General features: G+C 37.3%; 1 protein-coding gene across 2 annotated transcripts in view; it reads left to right on the forward strand.

Annotated features, from left to right (window-relative positions):
• Positions 1-14,552, forward strand: part of PTPN4 (protein tyrosine phosphatase non-receptor type 4) — a 54,630-nt gene that overhangs the window by 19,359 nt on the left and 20,719 nt on the right. For both annotated transcript variants that reach the window (XR_015913074.1, XM_088519545.1), the window contains exons 9-12: positions 224-312; positions 2,028-2,091; positions 6,578-6,750; positions 8,877-8,945. Coding sequence is in view for 1 of the 2 variants with exons in the window: in XM_088519545.1 (XP_088375671.1) it covers positions 224-312; positions 2,028-2,091; positions 6,578-6,750; positions 8,877-8,945 (395 nt within the window). In the remaining variant the exon portion in view is untranslated. The remainder of the gene's footprint in view (positions 1-223; positions 313-2,027; positions 2,092-6,577; positions 6,751-8,876; positions 8,946-14,552) is intronic.

Below are 14,552 nucleotides of genomic sequence, written 5' to 3' on the forward strand. Positions count from 1 at the left end.
TCTTTCAGGTTTAGAGTAGAATCAAATTATAAATTGTTGTCACTAATATATAAATAGAAATATTATATAATGTGACTGTATTGTAATGTGATAGTGCAGCATGTATTGCATATAGTGTTATAAAAATATTACATCATGTGAATTATTTAATGTGAAAAAATATTAGCTATTGTAAATAGTATAAGTAGGAATATTTAAGTCATCCATTTCTTTTCTTTTGAAGGATCAGAGTAATAATGAAATAATGATTGGGGTGATGTCAGGAGGAATACTAATTTATAAAAACAGAGTACGAATTAACACCTTTCCATGGTAAGGAAAGCTTCTTTTTTGCTTGGGGGGAGGATTGTTTGGGGATTTTTTATTTGTTTTTGTTTATATTTCAGAACACTTTACCAGCCTCACAAATTCAAAACAAAAAGAGACTGGAATGTAATATCAGGTTGAAGTGTTTTGCCTCATGCTGTGCAAGATGATTTTTATGAATGGGTTATTGTCCTGTTTTGCAGGTCATGCTGTTAGATGATTGTGGTGCAAAATAGAATTCATTTTAATACACTTCTTCCTCAGGAGTCTGAAAGCATATTTTTCTTTAATTATAAGGACAGAATCAGTACTGTGGAAATGTCAAGTTTATTCTAGCTAAGTCTTTAAAAGGACCGCTGAGCTTAAAATTAATCAGTCCTCCTTTTTCCTGCAACCCACTGCATTTCTGAGACATTTTGGTCTTCTGAGCTGATTCTCAAGTTTTATTGTAGGGTGTTAGCTATTCTGTGGTTTGCCAGGTTGAGAAATGGTGCCCACTGTGCCTGGTGAAACTTCATTTTCACTGAGGTAGCAAAAGGCAACTCTGACAAAAGTGCAGTCACTTGGGAAGAACCTGCGTGTTGGTCAGTTCACTGTATCTCAAAAATCGCATCTCTAACTTCTCACAGTTTCTTTTTTCTTGCCAACTTTACTGAACCAATATAGTAATTTGAAGTACAGAGACCATCAGAAATGCCAGTTTATGCTCTGCATAAGCATGTAGTATGAAAGGCTAATTGTAATGCTGAGGAGTTTGCTGTTTAGTTTCCCTGAGGTTAACTGTGTGAGCTAGACTTCTTGGCTTTGAATCTCATGAAAAGTTCTGGAGTGAGATAGCGTATAAATTTTGCATTCTACATATTAGAGCAGTTATTCCTTTTTAAGCTCACCTAAGTTAATGAGCTGAGTTTTGTTACAGTTGTAGCCTTGCATCATTCTTGATCAAAATAATATTCCGTTATGAAACTCAACACAAAGGATAGAGTCAGCTTGTGTTAGCAACGTGGTTTGTCTTTTTCCATTTAGCATGACTAGCATATAGTGGCCATCCAGAATTGTCTGGAAACACTGTTTGTTCTCGTATGCTTATAGATAACCTGCAAAACAGAAAAGTCTGTAAGTTACTTTTTTCATGTTGTATGGTATTATAAATGTTTTTCCTGCTTGATAGTATGCTGATAAATATAAATATATATATGTGTGTGTATGTATATATGCATATATTTAAAACATTAAAATAATCAAGATCATAAACTCTTCATGTTCATATCTGTTCTCAGCTATTTTGCTAAAGCAGCTTCTGGTTACATGTAGGAACATGAAAGAATAAAGAAAAAAAATACCTTTCAGCTCTCAGTTGATAGTATTGTTCTGAGAAATAGTGAAGATGCCATAAAAAAAAGAGGACTTCACACTGGGTTGACTTGGGGATAGAATAGCTCTAGTTTTTGGAACTGGTAAATATGTAAATTAGAAAATATTTTGAGTTTAGGATTACAACAATGGGTGAATGTGATAGGTAACTCAAATATATAGCTTAAATTTGGAATTATGCAAACTATATTAGCATTGAAATCTTATTTTATGTCAATGGCAGTTTAATGACATCAAACTGAAAGCTGTTTTCTCTAGAAAGTATATTCTCAGTAGTTGTATTTAAGCTTTTTGGCATGATTCAGTATACTAAGTGTTTAAATATTCTGATTTTATCTTCTATTTAGGTTGAAGATTGTAAAAATTTCTTTTAAGTGCAAGCAGTTTTTTATTCAACTTAGGAAAGAATTGGTGAGTACTGTCTTAAAATTCATTTCAAAAAACTAGAGCAATTAAATTTATCCATAATTAAAAGTGTGCCTTCTACCTAATGTAATATTATTTTGATTTCTGTCTTTAGCTGGAATCGGAGGTTCAGTTTCAACTATATTCTGGCTATTTTGGTTATCAAATGGGCCATGACAATATTTCTTTTTGATTTGCCTTGCATTTTAGTTATTTTAGCTTCACGTTTGTGTATGAAGAAAAAATGTAGAAAAGATGGAAAGTAAATCTATATTAAATTTTAATTTCAAAAGAAACCAAGTTTAAAAAAAATTAATGCTTAATGCTCCTTCATTATGTGAGTAAATGTATGCTTTATATTTTTCAGTTTTAATAATACAAGTTCGTTTTATTATTTATCTTTAAATGGATGAGAATGTCTTTGCAGTTTTAAATGATGTTCTGCTGTTTTCTCAAGGCTGCTGTCAATCACATAGCAGAAAGTTCAAGCTCGGTATGGTGGTAGGGTGTGTTTCATTGCTTGTGGTGTGAAGCACCACAGGACCCCAGAGCATTTAATTCAGCAAGATCTGGGTTGGAAGGTGCCTGCAAGAGACTGGAGTCTAAACTCATCACAGCCAAATCACTGGGGAAAAATGGATGAATTAATTAAAAGTATAGCTGGGTAATTAATTTATCAGATTAGTTTCAATGATTTTGTGTGATTCTGGCTTGCAACTGGAAAGAATTGAAGGTCTGAAGGGCAGAGCTACTGAGTAGATAGGGAAGATGGATTCCAGGCAGAAATGCCTGGCAAGTGCAATAGCACTGCTGCAGTCCGCAGGGGCACTGGGGGTGCATAAGAGAAATCCAGGGGGGATAAGCTCTGTCTCACCTAGCTTCAATTAGGTGAGAACAGCTTGTTTTGTCTCAAAGTAATTCACCAAAACTAATCCTTAGACTTCCTCAGTAGTAGACAGACACCTGGAAAGGATGAAGCATCCTCCATGAGTTGGAAATTGATTTTAAGATGGATTAAGTTACTCTCTGTATGCTTACATTTATTTTCATCCCCTTTTAACAAAATAGGGAGCCTAATGGCTCCTTTTAGATAGCAGAAACCTGTGAAATGACTTTACCATTGCTTATTTGGTATATAGAAAGGCCACTAGTCTACTGCTTTGCATAGCTATTAAAATACTGTTTTTTGTGATATGGCGATGAAAATGCATTCATATGTTCATGATAAGTTTAAAAGTTGCATGTAAATCTGAAGTAAAACGGTTATCTATAGCTATTCTCATGCAAAATTGAAGTGCTTTATTAAATCAGTTGTCTTAGGAGAGGATTTTGTGTTTTTTTTTTCTTTTTTTTTTTTTTTTTTCCAACTGCCATCCTTAGGGTTTTTAAGTAGTTCTTAACAGGTACTTTGAATGAGTGTGCAGGACTTTTAATTGCAATTGTACTCAAAAGTGCAATCTGTTAATTGCCTATTAAGTTTATTCCCTCAGTTGGCATGCTTAGAGGCATCAACAAGCAAGGAATTATTTGCCTACTTTTAACAGATTACATCTGTGTTTAAATCATATAAAGGAAGTCAGATGAAGTGCTTTGATTAAAGTCCGTTGTTTTCGTTAGTAACTAGCGTGTTCTTGAAGTTATTGTATGCACTGTCAATTAGGTGACTGGAGAGCGTATTCCAAGTGGATTCTCCTTTCATTGTTTGTTTTGAATTTTGGAGAAAATAATATTATCTGTACAACTTTTTCATCCAGTCTTGGAAGCCATCTAAGCAGTAACTTATTTTTTTTTATACCAGATTTGCACTGCTGTACTTGTGCTTTTTCTACAGCTCCATGTTACTTCCCTTATGGGTTTTTGAAACTGGTCTAGGTCAGGAAGTGCCTGGTACTTTATTTTCATTTTTTTCTATGCTTCCCTAAGCTACTCTGTTCTTAGTCCCCCCCCGGGTTGTTGCATGTCAACAGTTGGCATCACATTCTTAATGCTGTCCAGTGTACTTTAGCAGTCTTGATTCTTGGACAGCAATATAAACTATTCAGCATGTTCCTTTGCTGTTTTAGAGCTCAAATATCTGCTGGAAAAATCACTGGAGTCCTTAACAAAACAGTATTGAGCCTTTTGTCCTTGAGCAAGACCTGGTTTAATGAGGAGGGAGGAGGCAGAAAAGGAGAGTAGTTTTTATTTCTTTCTGCCGCTGGACTTCTGCATTAAGCGTTGATACTGCTGACACAAACTGTGTGATACTTAAACTTTCTAAGGACTTTTTTCCCACTGTTTGTGGGAGAAGGAACATCCTGGGTCTCTGAGATCATGTGCTTATAAAATTATAGTCTTTATGTCTCCATTAGCAACTGTGTGCTTAAGTGAAGTTATGGATTTTTGTTTTGTTTGTCATTTTTATTCCTTTATGTAAAGAAAAAAGATAGAGTATGCTTTTCTTAGAGTATGCTTTTTAATCCAAAAATTACTCCTAAGAAATGAAAGATCTGAAGGGTGAATGCATGTCCCCAGCTAAGGTGAAGCTCAAGACCTGGGCTGTTGTATGCTCTCTATGGAGCAAGCCTGCTGGTTTCCTGTCTCCCAGGGGAAACATAGATGCAATTAATGTGATAATCATTTCAGAGTGCAGTCTAACTGGGCCTCCCCATGGCAGGGACTTAATACACTGAGCTGCCTGTATGTCATACCAAAACTCATTCAGTCCCCACAGTCTTCTGGGACATGTGGTTAATCTCTTCCAAGGGCTGCCACCAGTCAGCTGCAGAGCCAGGGTTTACATCCCAAACCAGTCAGCAAAGATAAGTTTCAAGGGCCCAACTCATGTCTGAATTTTGCAGAACTCAGTGCGGTTAAAAAAAAAAAAAAAAAAGGGTTGGTTCACTTAGAAGCCAAGATCTTGCACTCTTCCTTAGCCTGCAGTTTGATTCATGGCTGCAGTTGAGGTTAAGGGTGGGTTTTCAGATCAGTTCTGTACGTTGCAGCGCGAGCCTTGCGGGCTGTGAGTACAAGTGTTGTTAAGGCACCTCGAAGCTGGTTGCGTGGAGCTCCTGTGAGGGTGCCGTGCGCGTTACAACTAGGCCGATCCAGCGGCAGCTCCTTTCCATCGCCCATGAGCAGCTCTGCCCTTGTGACTCGTGTCTGAACCAGTACTCCCATAACCCTATGGCTATTGGAGAATAGGATCAGCTCAGTCTCTAGAGCATAAACCAGAGCGGGGCGGGGGGCAGGATTTCCCTGCTGCCGCCCCAGCCTGTGGTTGTAGTGGTTGAAGTGTGACATGAACATGCATGTTCACCAGCTTGTGTAACTTGTCAAATTTTCTTTCTGACTGTGTAACGGCGGGCAGAGCATTAGTCGTGCTGCATCATGAGAGCTTTTTACTGGATCCTCAAATCTTCACTAGTTCTAGATGAGGCAGTCCATGATTTTCTAGAGTTGCTCTTTTTTAAGATAGAAGTGTAAAGAGGAGACAGTTGTTTATAATAGTAAGTACAGTTACATTGTTTATTGGTTGGGAAAGCCTTTTTGGACTGAACAGCTAATGGACTGCTTTCTGCTATCTTGATTAGGACTGTGAGTACTTTTGTAAACATTTTTAATAGAAAATACATGGGAAGATGTGTTTTATGTAATTCCTGTAAACTGATAATTTTAGATGCTTTATTTTCCTTTGAGTTTTGTCAAAAGTGATTGAGTCTACTGTTTACCTTTGAAATCCAGTTTATGTCCTAATTTATCATGTAGCAGTACAGAATCTTTCTTAGCCAGTAATATGATGACTGCCCAACTACAACACTGGGAGAGGTATTTCAGATCACTTAAATCTAAAATGCACAGGCCAGGGAAGAATTATCCTGGTGAAGGAGTGTGGTGCTAAGTAAAAGCAATTAAAACATGCTAATCCTCATGGAGGATTTGGTACTGTGAAAAGCGTGCTGATGTCTTCTGACCTATAAAGGCTGTAATCAAGCTCCCTCAGCAGGCAGACTGGCTAATCTTGTTTGCACTGTTGCTTGTTTCTCCATCGCTAAGAACCCAATTAATCATTTAAAGTTAAGTATATCATTTGTTCTTGAGATAAATACCTATTCCTCAAGTTTAAAATAGTTACATATAAGGTGACTTATAAGGTGACTTCTACTTCTCATCTCTTCTAAACAGCTGGGATTAAATTCCTCATCTCAACCGTATAGACCTTGAAACAAGGAGGCATGTTGCCTTCAAGGTCTTCAGTCACAGTAACTTAATGTTGCTTACATAGCTGGAATCTTGCCTTTTGGCAATGTCTTCCTTCCTAGCCAGGCCTGTGAAACATAACTAAACACAATGTTAACCTGTGAACCTCTTAACCTTTTGAGACAACTCTTAATTTTTGAAAGGCTTTATAATAATGTAATTAAAATAATAAATAAATAAGAGATTATCTTGGATTAATTTCAAATCACACTGTGAATAATTTTTAGCTAAAATCATTTTTTCTCCCTTTCAGCATGAATCTAGAGAAACATTACTGGGATTCAATATGGTGAATTATCGAGCATGTAAGAATTTGTGGAAAGCTTGTGTTGAACATCACACGTTCTTCCGTTTGGACAGACCACTGCCCCCCCAGAAGAACTTTTTTGCACATTACTTCACTTTGGGTTCAAAGTTCCGGTACTGGTAAGTGCTGATTTGAAATCTATGGGGAAGAAAATATTAGAAAAGGTAACTCATTAATGTAAGTAGGGAATTACTGAGTATCTTTATTTAAAAAATGCCACACTTTTAAGTAGTTTCTGAATCTGGCAGCTGTCCTTCCTCTGCCTTAGCTTCAGCTTCAGATGTCAGTAGTTTTCTAGATCAACAACTTGGAAATGTTGTTTTATTAGCGATTGTTACCAAGCTGATATTTTGGGATTCTCTCACAGGCTGCGGGTCTTTGCCAGAGGGAGAGCTGTGTGTCTGCTAGGTTATGTCAAACTTCAAAAATGTTGCCCAAAACTTTGTAGTCTTTGGCCTGGTGTTTCTGAGAACAGATAGAGCCAGGATCTTATATGCAGCAACATGGACAAGCCAGACCAAAAGAAAGATCAAATAGGAGTCAACAGGGAGAATCTTGCCCAAGTAAAGTCCATTTTAGTTAGATGCATGCAAACAGGCTACTAGATTAAGAAAAAAAGGCAGCCATGTTTCTCACCAAAAGCAGGAGTTGAGAAAATAAGGGTGAAGTCAAGCCCTTAACTTGTGTTAAAGTGTGATTCCGACATGATAGGCAAAAAACTTAGATGCAAAGAATGATAGAATAACTGTACTGTGGTGTAATGAGAGAGTAGTTGCTGTTGTTTTTTTTTTTTTGAGGTGCTGTCTTTAAAAGGGAGCTCCTAGTTAAGCAAGGCGAGTTAACTGTCTCTGTGTGTGATGCAGAATTCTTATGGTTTAAATGGTTCCTAAATTAGTGTTAGTGGAGCTGCTGTGGATCATCTGAGTAGAATGGCAACTGTCTGTGACATACAAAAGATGATGATGAGAAGCTGGAAAGCACAATAGCAGACTATTTCTGTTGCACTTATGGACTGAAGAAATGTTTCAAGGGGAAGGTAACTCAGAGACTAAATTTTTGCACCATCTGTTCCTTTAACATTCATAGCACTTGCTTAACAAACAATATTATGCAGTTCTGAAGAATATTAAAGGACTGGTTCAATGCTGTTGTAGGGAGCTGTAGGGAGCTTTTAAATTTATTTAAAGATTTTGAATTTGAATTTATTGTATTTCCTCTTGTAGAACAGTTCTTTAATAACATTTAGTTTTCTCTGATTAGTCACATTTGTCCGAAGTTAAAACCACTATATTGCGTGTGATATGAGAGTGGTTACTATGAAACTGCCTCTGAGTGACACAGTTTTATCAGGCACTTCACCCAGCTTAGGCAGCATGTCCATTGCCTTTAATGTGTGCCACAAACGTGCGTTTGGTGGGGCAGGGGCTGCATCAGTTACCAAGGCCCTGTTGACAACAACACCGAAATCCCACTCAGGTACGTTCTGTACAGCAGCTGCTTGGTGGTGACATCTTTTTTCACTCAGAAAACAAGTCTTCTCAGTTCAGCAGCTGACACAAGTAAAATACTTGTTGCCTTTTTGCCCAGAAGAGTCTGCTGTTTTTTCTTGGGAGAAAAGATGTGCTGCCCATCATGAAATCAACCAAACGCATCTTTGCAGATGGACATTGTGGGTTGATTCCTGTGGCTCACTGGACAGGGCTGTTGTCTTCCATTCCTGCAACGAGTTGCACGCTGGCAGAAGCTTGGGAGCAGTGAGATCTGGGACTTGTTTAAGAATAGCTTGAGTTGACCAAAGTCTTGCATTATGAATGTGCCTTTGCTAATGTTCCTCATCTGTTTCCCTGAAGGAATCTCTTTTTTTTCTTCTTCTAAACCCTTTGCCTTATGGTGAAGGAGAGGATACACTCATGTCTTGTTACCGAACGGTTTTGCTGAGCATAGTGCTTATGCGCGTTAATTGCAGGAGGCAATTTGGGAAGTAGCCCAGGAGTACAGTGTAGATGCTACTTGTAGCAGTAACTGTGACAAGGGACATAACTGCTAATTAGTCTTCCTAACAATCTGACTCCAAGGACAAAGAAGACCTATGCCTCTAGTACTTACCCAAATGCTGTCTTAAGTTGTACTGTACTAGCTAGATGCACTTGTTTCAACATGACTGAATTTTTTTTTTGATTCAATTTTAAGCAAGAAATTGTTATCCTCAGTTCATTGCATTTTGTTGTTTTGTTTTGTTTTCCAGTGGGAGAACAGAGGTCCAGTCTGTGCAGTATGGTAAAGAAAAAGCAAATAAAGACAGGGTATTTGCAAGGTAAGGAATTTGTATTTTCACAGGATTTAATTACGGCCATGTCTACATCTGCTAAATTGACAGCACTAATTTGTTTTCTGATATGCTAGTTGATTACAGCAAGTCTTCTGTTTGTGCATCTCTTTAAGATGTTATGGAGGGATCCTTGTTTTCTGATTGTAAAAATGCATAAAAATAAAGTGCAATCTCTGTCTACTGTTGCTGGTAGCATGGTGTCACTATATTGTCAAGTTTAATTTTGATATGGAAGGGTGTGTCTTCAAGGGCAGTGAGGGGAGATTCTTATGACAGAAGAATTAATAAAAAATTATTTACATTTTCTGCTTCGGTGTGTTTTCAAACAGAATCAGAATTGCTTTCCATTTGTGTAGTTTGTAGCACACTGAGGTCTAATACACACAGCTCTTCATTGTAAAGAATGAAACTACTACCAAAACAACAAGTTAGTGGATATAACTTGTTGATTAAACAGTGATAGAAGAGTTTTTGATAGAGCAGCCTGTAATGGTATATACAAACATCCTTTGGAATAGGTTACTGCGAGTGCCTGACTTGGTGAGAAAAGCTTCATTACTCTGGTTGTGTTGAGTTTTTTTACCATGAAATTTTATAGTGAAAGCAAACTGCTTCTGAAGAGACACTTGGCTCATGACAGAAGGCATTACTTATTGGTGTGTTCAGTTAGGTTTAGAGATGATTTAACTCTTTGGTCGGAAAGTACGACCTATTATTTGGAGGGGCAGCTGCTTCATCCTTTTGGCAGTAGCATCTGATCCTTTGCCTGTGATATAAAGAAATCTTATGAACAAGGAGCATCTTCTGTGCTGTTTGATGTTTAAGAAAATTCTATAGAGCTGGGGAATACCTCTGTGCATAGGTACTCGCCTGCATGTGCTGCTAAGCACTGGGACTGTTCTCAAGAACCTGCAAATGCTGTTTGTCAGAGCATTAGTAAATTCTGCAGTTACTTTTTCCCTCTTTCCCCTGAGACAGCAAGCTGTCCTCCTTCATCAGAGGATTTTCTGCCCAGATTCAGGGCTGTTTCTGCCCAATTGCCCATCTGCTGCAGGTCATGGCAACAACAGAATTGTGAAATACATTAATATTGGTAAAATGGAGTTTCTGGTGGTGCTCTCACAAATGAATAAGCATAATATTTGAACAACTGAATCATTAATTTGCATGCAGTTATGTTGATCCCCTGCCTGCCCACACCCCCCAGTATTTTTCTGTTTTCCTTTTTTCCTACTTTTTCCTTTTTTTTTTTTTTTTTTTTTTTTTTTTTTTACTTTTCTGTTTCCCTTTTTCCTCTACTTCCACTTTGCTTTTTCCTACCCTACTGCTTTTCTCCCACCTCACTTTTTCCCTGTGCAACATAAAGGAGTTCGGCTGGACACAGTTGAAACCCAGTTCCATAGTAGAGTGATTTTGGGAGGCGAAAGTACTAGCATTATCTGTTCATCAGGTGAATTTTATAATACTGGTTGGTTGTCAGTTGTAGGCTTCTTTTTTCTTCTTTGTATTTAATTTACTTGGAAGTCTGGGTTTGATTTTTATTTGGGGGAATTCTGTAGCCCTCAAAAGTCAACTGCCAGCATTGTGGCAATGAAGTTGTCCAGTATTTATTTACATGATGGCTATAAATTAGTTAACAACTATGTATTTCTCACTGTGCTTTGGACTTGGCCGCCTCCCATAACTAATTGGAAGAGAGACTGCTGAGAGAGAAGTATATACGTTGTTTTTGACATTGCTATTCAGTAGATGGCACTCTTCCCTTGGAGTCAAAAACTGAACAAGTGCTGCTAAAGGCATTTGTAATCTGTACATCTGTAATATTTCTTCTGAATGAAATTGAAAGCCACAGTTAATACTGCTTTGATGTTTTCTCAAGTCTTCTCAGCTTTTTTCTTTTTAACTAAATAAGATATGTGACTCTCCTGTCCTCAGTAATCACATTTTCTGTTGATGTTATATGTCTTTAGGTTGACCGGTGCAACATTCTTCCTCACCTTCTGAGCTCTTTAGTCATGTGGATGATTGATAACACTCTAATACATGCACACATATATCACAAAGTGGGCTGAATTTAGAAACATATCAAATATGCCTGGGAAGACCTTTACTAGAGTTTTGAGCATCCTCATCACAATGCATCATTAATGCGTTTTGAATTATATTATTATATTTTTTAATATCCTTCAGGGTGGAAAAAGAGTGAAAGGCAAGACATTACCACATAGTCCAAGGAGCTTGATCTAAGAGTTGAATTTTTTAAGTTCCTGTGTACTGAACATTTATATTTCGAGTTGTGTTAGCCCTTCAGAATTCCTGCAGGGGCTGGCTAAAGTTTGCTTTTTAAGATTTTCTTGGTATGATGTGAATTTTGTTCCCAGAACCTGCCTTTCTCTTTCTGAGTAAATCTTTTCTCAGATACAGTCTGTGTAGCAGCTGCTTAAGGGTGTCAAGCTGCAGATTCATGTCAGTTGCTTCTGCTTGTGAAAGTCCTTTAGGTATTTGTTGCCTTGAGTTATGAAACAGGCGCGTGTTAGCATCGCGCTCGGGGCTTCCTTGAGAAATAAGTGGCTGCATCAAAAAATCCAATAATCAGCACTGCTCATATGATTACTGCATCTGAAAATGTCTTCCATTGTGACTAGCAGGAAAATTTGCACTGTTCAAAAAAAAAAAATGCTGAGCTGCTTCTAGACCTTATTTTTTCTCTAGGGATACCCAGATTTACTTTCCATTTTCCTCATTTGCATCTAAGTAAAAATTGCTTTACTGAGTACTCATTAACCAAGATTTGAGTTATCTTGTTGTAAGAAAATGATAGAGACTTGCACTAAGATGATGTTTGAACCATCTAGTTGTTCTGAGCTATGGAAAATTATGGTGATCACAAGTAATGATCTTCTATTCAGTATCTGGAGCCTAGAACATAAATCCCAAGAACAAAATGTGGAAATGAAATTTCTTGGCATTCATTAAAAAGCAAGCAGTTATAGCCAATGGTTGGCAGGTTTAGCTGAATTCCTGGATTAATTTCTTCCTTGATTAATTGTCAAAATATAAAATAAGTGTCAGGTTATGCTTTCTTTTGGTGGGATGGAAATGCTTGAAAAGATTCCCACCTGTATTCCTGAATACTTCCTAAATGCTTCCCTCGCTTCCCTCTTTCCCTCTGCCCCCGCCACCTTTTTATTTTCCTTTTCCTATGAGAACCCAGCTTTTCAGCAGGGGGATAAGAAAAAAAATCTGTCTTTGAAAGCTTTTGTGAACTGTAGCTGAGCTAGAATCTTCTGGGTGTTTGCTGGCTTAGCAATTCAGTCTCCTTTTTAATTGCACTATGTAATTACATCTTTACCGCAATATTTTGGTTTTTGTTTGGCATAATATCACAACACAAGACTATGACTTTGTTTTGGTGGCAGTTGAGGCTTTTGATCTCTGTGTCTGTTTATACAGATAGGACATTTTAAGAATGTATCTCAGCAGGTGCACCAATATTATTAAAATTTAAATTAGTTCTGTCTTTTAACTAATAATGCTATGTAACAGGGTGCAGTAGAAGCATCCGGATTGCTAATTTGACTAGAGTTGAATTTAATATTTCAGTGTTTATCGCTGGAAAAAAATTCAAAAGTTTTTACAGCTTATTCTTCCCACCCCAACTCCTGAGCTGCACTCTGTCATTACTAAGGAATTAATAATATAGAAAAAAAAATGCAGCCATATTCACAATATAGCTAAAATTGAATCAAAATATTTTTTTAGATATAGAAGTGTTAGCAAAGAGAACTAGTACCAAAAAGCCACAGCACTGAGAAGTTCAGTGCTGCAATGTGGTAATTTTTTCTTTGAAATTTCTGCAAAGACAGGAAATGGAGGCAACAAACATGAGTGGGTGGGACTCTGAGGTTAGCACTGTTAATAAAATAATTGAAACTAACCTTTGCTGATAAAAGCTGCAGCTGTTTGTGATAGTAGTGAAGTCTAGTTTCTCAAAGATCAAGCCCTATGCACAGTAAGGTGAGTTTTTTTTAACATCGAACTTTTTGATGGAGAAAAAGAATGGTGCTTTTCTCATTTTAAAGTTGTGTTTTATCTGTTGCATGGATTGAGGAAGTTTCTCAAAACTGAGTAGCTGCAAATTACAACTTAGGAAAATGAGGTGGAGTTTTCGAAAAGGTCAAAAATATAGTTTTGGTGAAAATCCTCTGAGCTTTGATGTCTTTTCATAATTTAATTTCTTTCCGCTTGCGATTTTTCAACAAGGGCAGGTAAGGTTCAACAGCTGCCTTTGCGTGACAGTTAAAAAATACCGTATCTTCATTCCTGTTTTTAGCTACATTTTGTCAACCAGCATTTTCCCTTTAACTAGTTGTTTGGCGGTAGAATCTGCTTCTTGCCAGAGCTGTCTTGCAGCGCTCTTCTGCTCACTGCAAGCTTACTTGAGGAGCTAATGAGAACTTTGGATTAATAAAAGAAAAATGAGTGGATCAAGTATAAGAATTGTTGCTTTTTATTTCCACTGATTTCTTGTTATTTTACCTGTTCAGAAGTATTCCAGATTATAACTGGTGTGAAGGAAAAGCTCAAAAGTTGAGTTGCTCACAGCTGATGCAAATTAAAGCAAATTCAAATTTTTAATTAGCATGAAAGCAATCTAATTATTTTTGAACTAAATGAAAACTTTAAATACAGTGGTGTATACAAGAATGCTGTATGTCTTGCACCTCAGGAAATGAAAAATTGATAATTACGTTTCAGATTATCAATATACTTGCACAATTTTTAAGCTCGTGTAAGGCCCGAGTCACTAATGTGTAGCATTACCTATCTCATTTATCTGAAACTTGTCTAGGCTGTTACGTGGTAAGTCTTTAGAACAGCAAAACAGTGTGCAGTGCGTGTTTGAAACTGTATGGGAGTAAAAAATGAACAATAACAGCAATGGTAAGGGGAAAAAACACACACACATGCTGCAGCCACACACAAGACACTGCTCCTTCAGTATTGGCCAAGTGCTGTTGGTGTAAATAAGACACAAATCCTGCATGTGGATATAGATAATTCAGTAGGACTTTTGGTGGGTTATTACTTTAGACGTTTTTGGTCATGGGGAGGACAGTCTACTAAAGGTGCTATGCCATGGACTTGAGTTAAATTTCGTGGGAAGCAAAAATATGCATGCGAGTAGAGTTCTCATTTTCAGAAGGGTGCGCTTTGAGAAATTAAGGAAGTGCTGACAGAAAAGCCTCGTGGTCATGGATTTGCAATTTCAGTAAATCTGTAAGGTAGTAATGGTGAGATCAAGAACAGTTACCTTGTGCCTGGATGAGAGAAAAGCTGAAGTTATCTTGTGGTGCGTGTTTGTGGAACCGGGGGAAGGAACGGAGGAGAGAGCTGATACAGAAATACGTTGTGACCTTATTACGAAAAGGCGGAGGCTGCTGATGAAAGGAGCACTGGAATAAAATTGGGTAATGATACAGAGAAAGTCAATTATGTAGGGTCATTGAAGTTGTAAAGTATAAACTTATTCAAAATGCAAGGACATAAGAATTATATGAATTTCTAAGAATTTTTACTGTATCCAGGAAA

This window comes from Tinamus guttatus, unplaced genomic scaffold (genome assembly GCF_059628265.1).
Source record: "Tinamus guttatus ecotype Peru unplaced genomic scaffold, ASM5962826v1 Tinamus_guttatus_pri_ptg000060l, whole genome shotgun sequence".
Taxonomy (NCBI): domain Eukaryota; kingdom Metazoa; phylum Chordata; class Aves; order Tinamiformes; family Tinamidae; genus Tinamus; species Tinamus guttatus.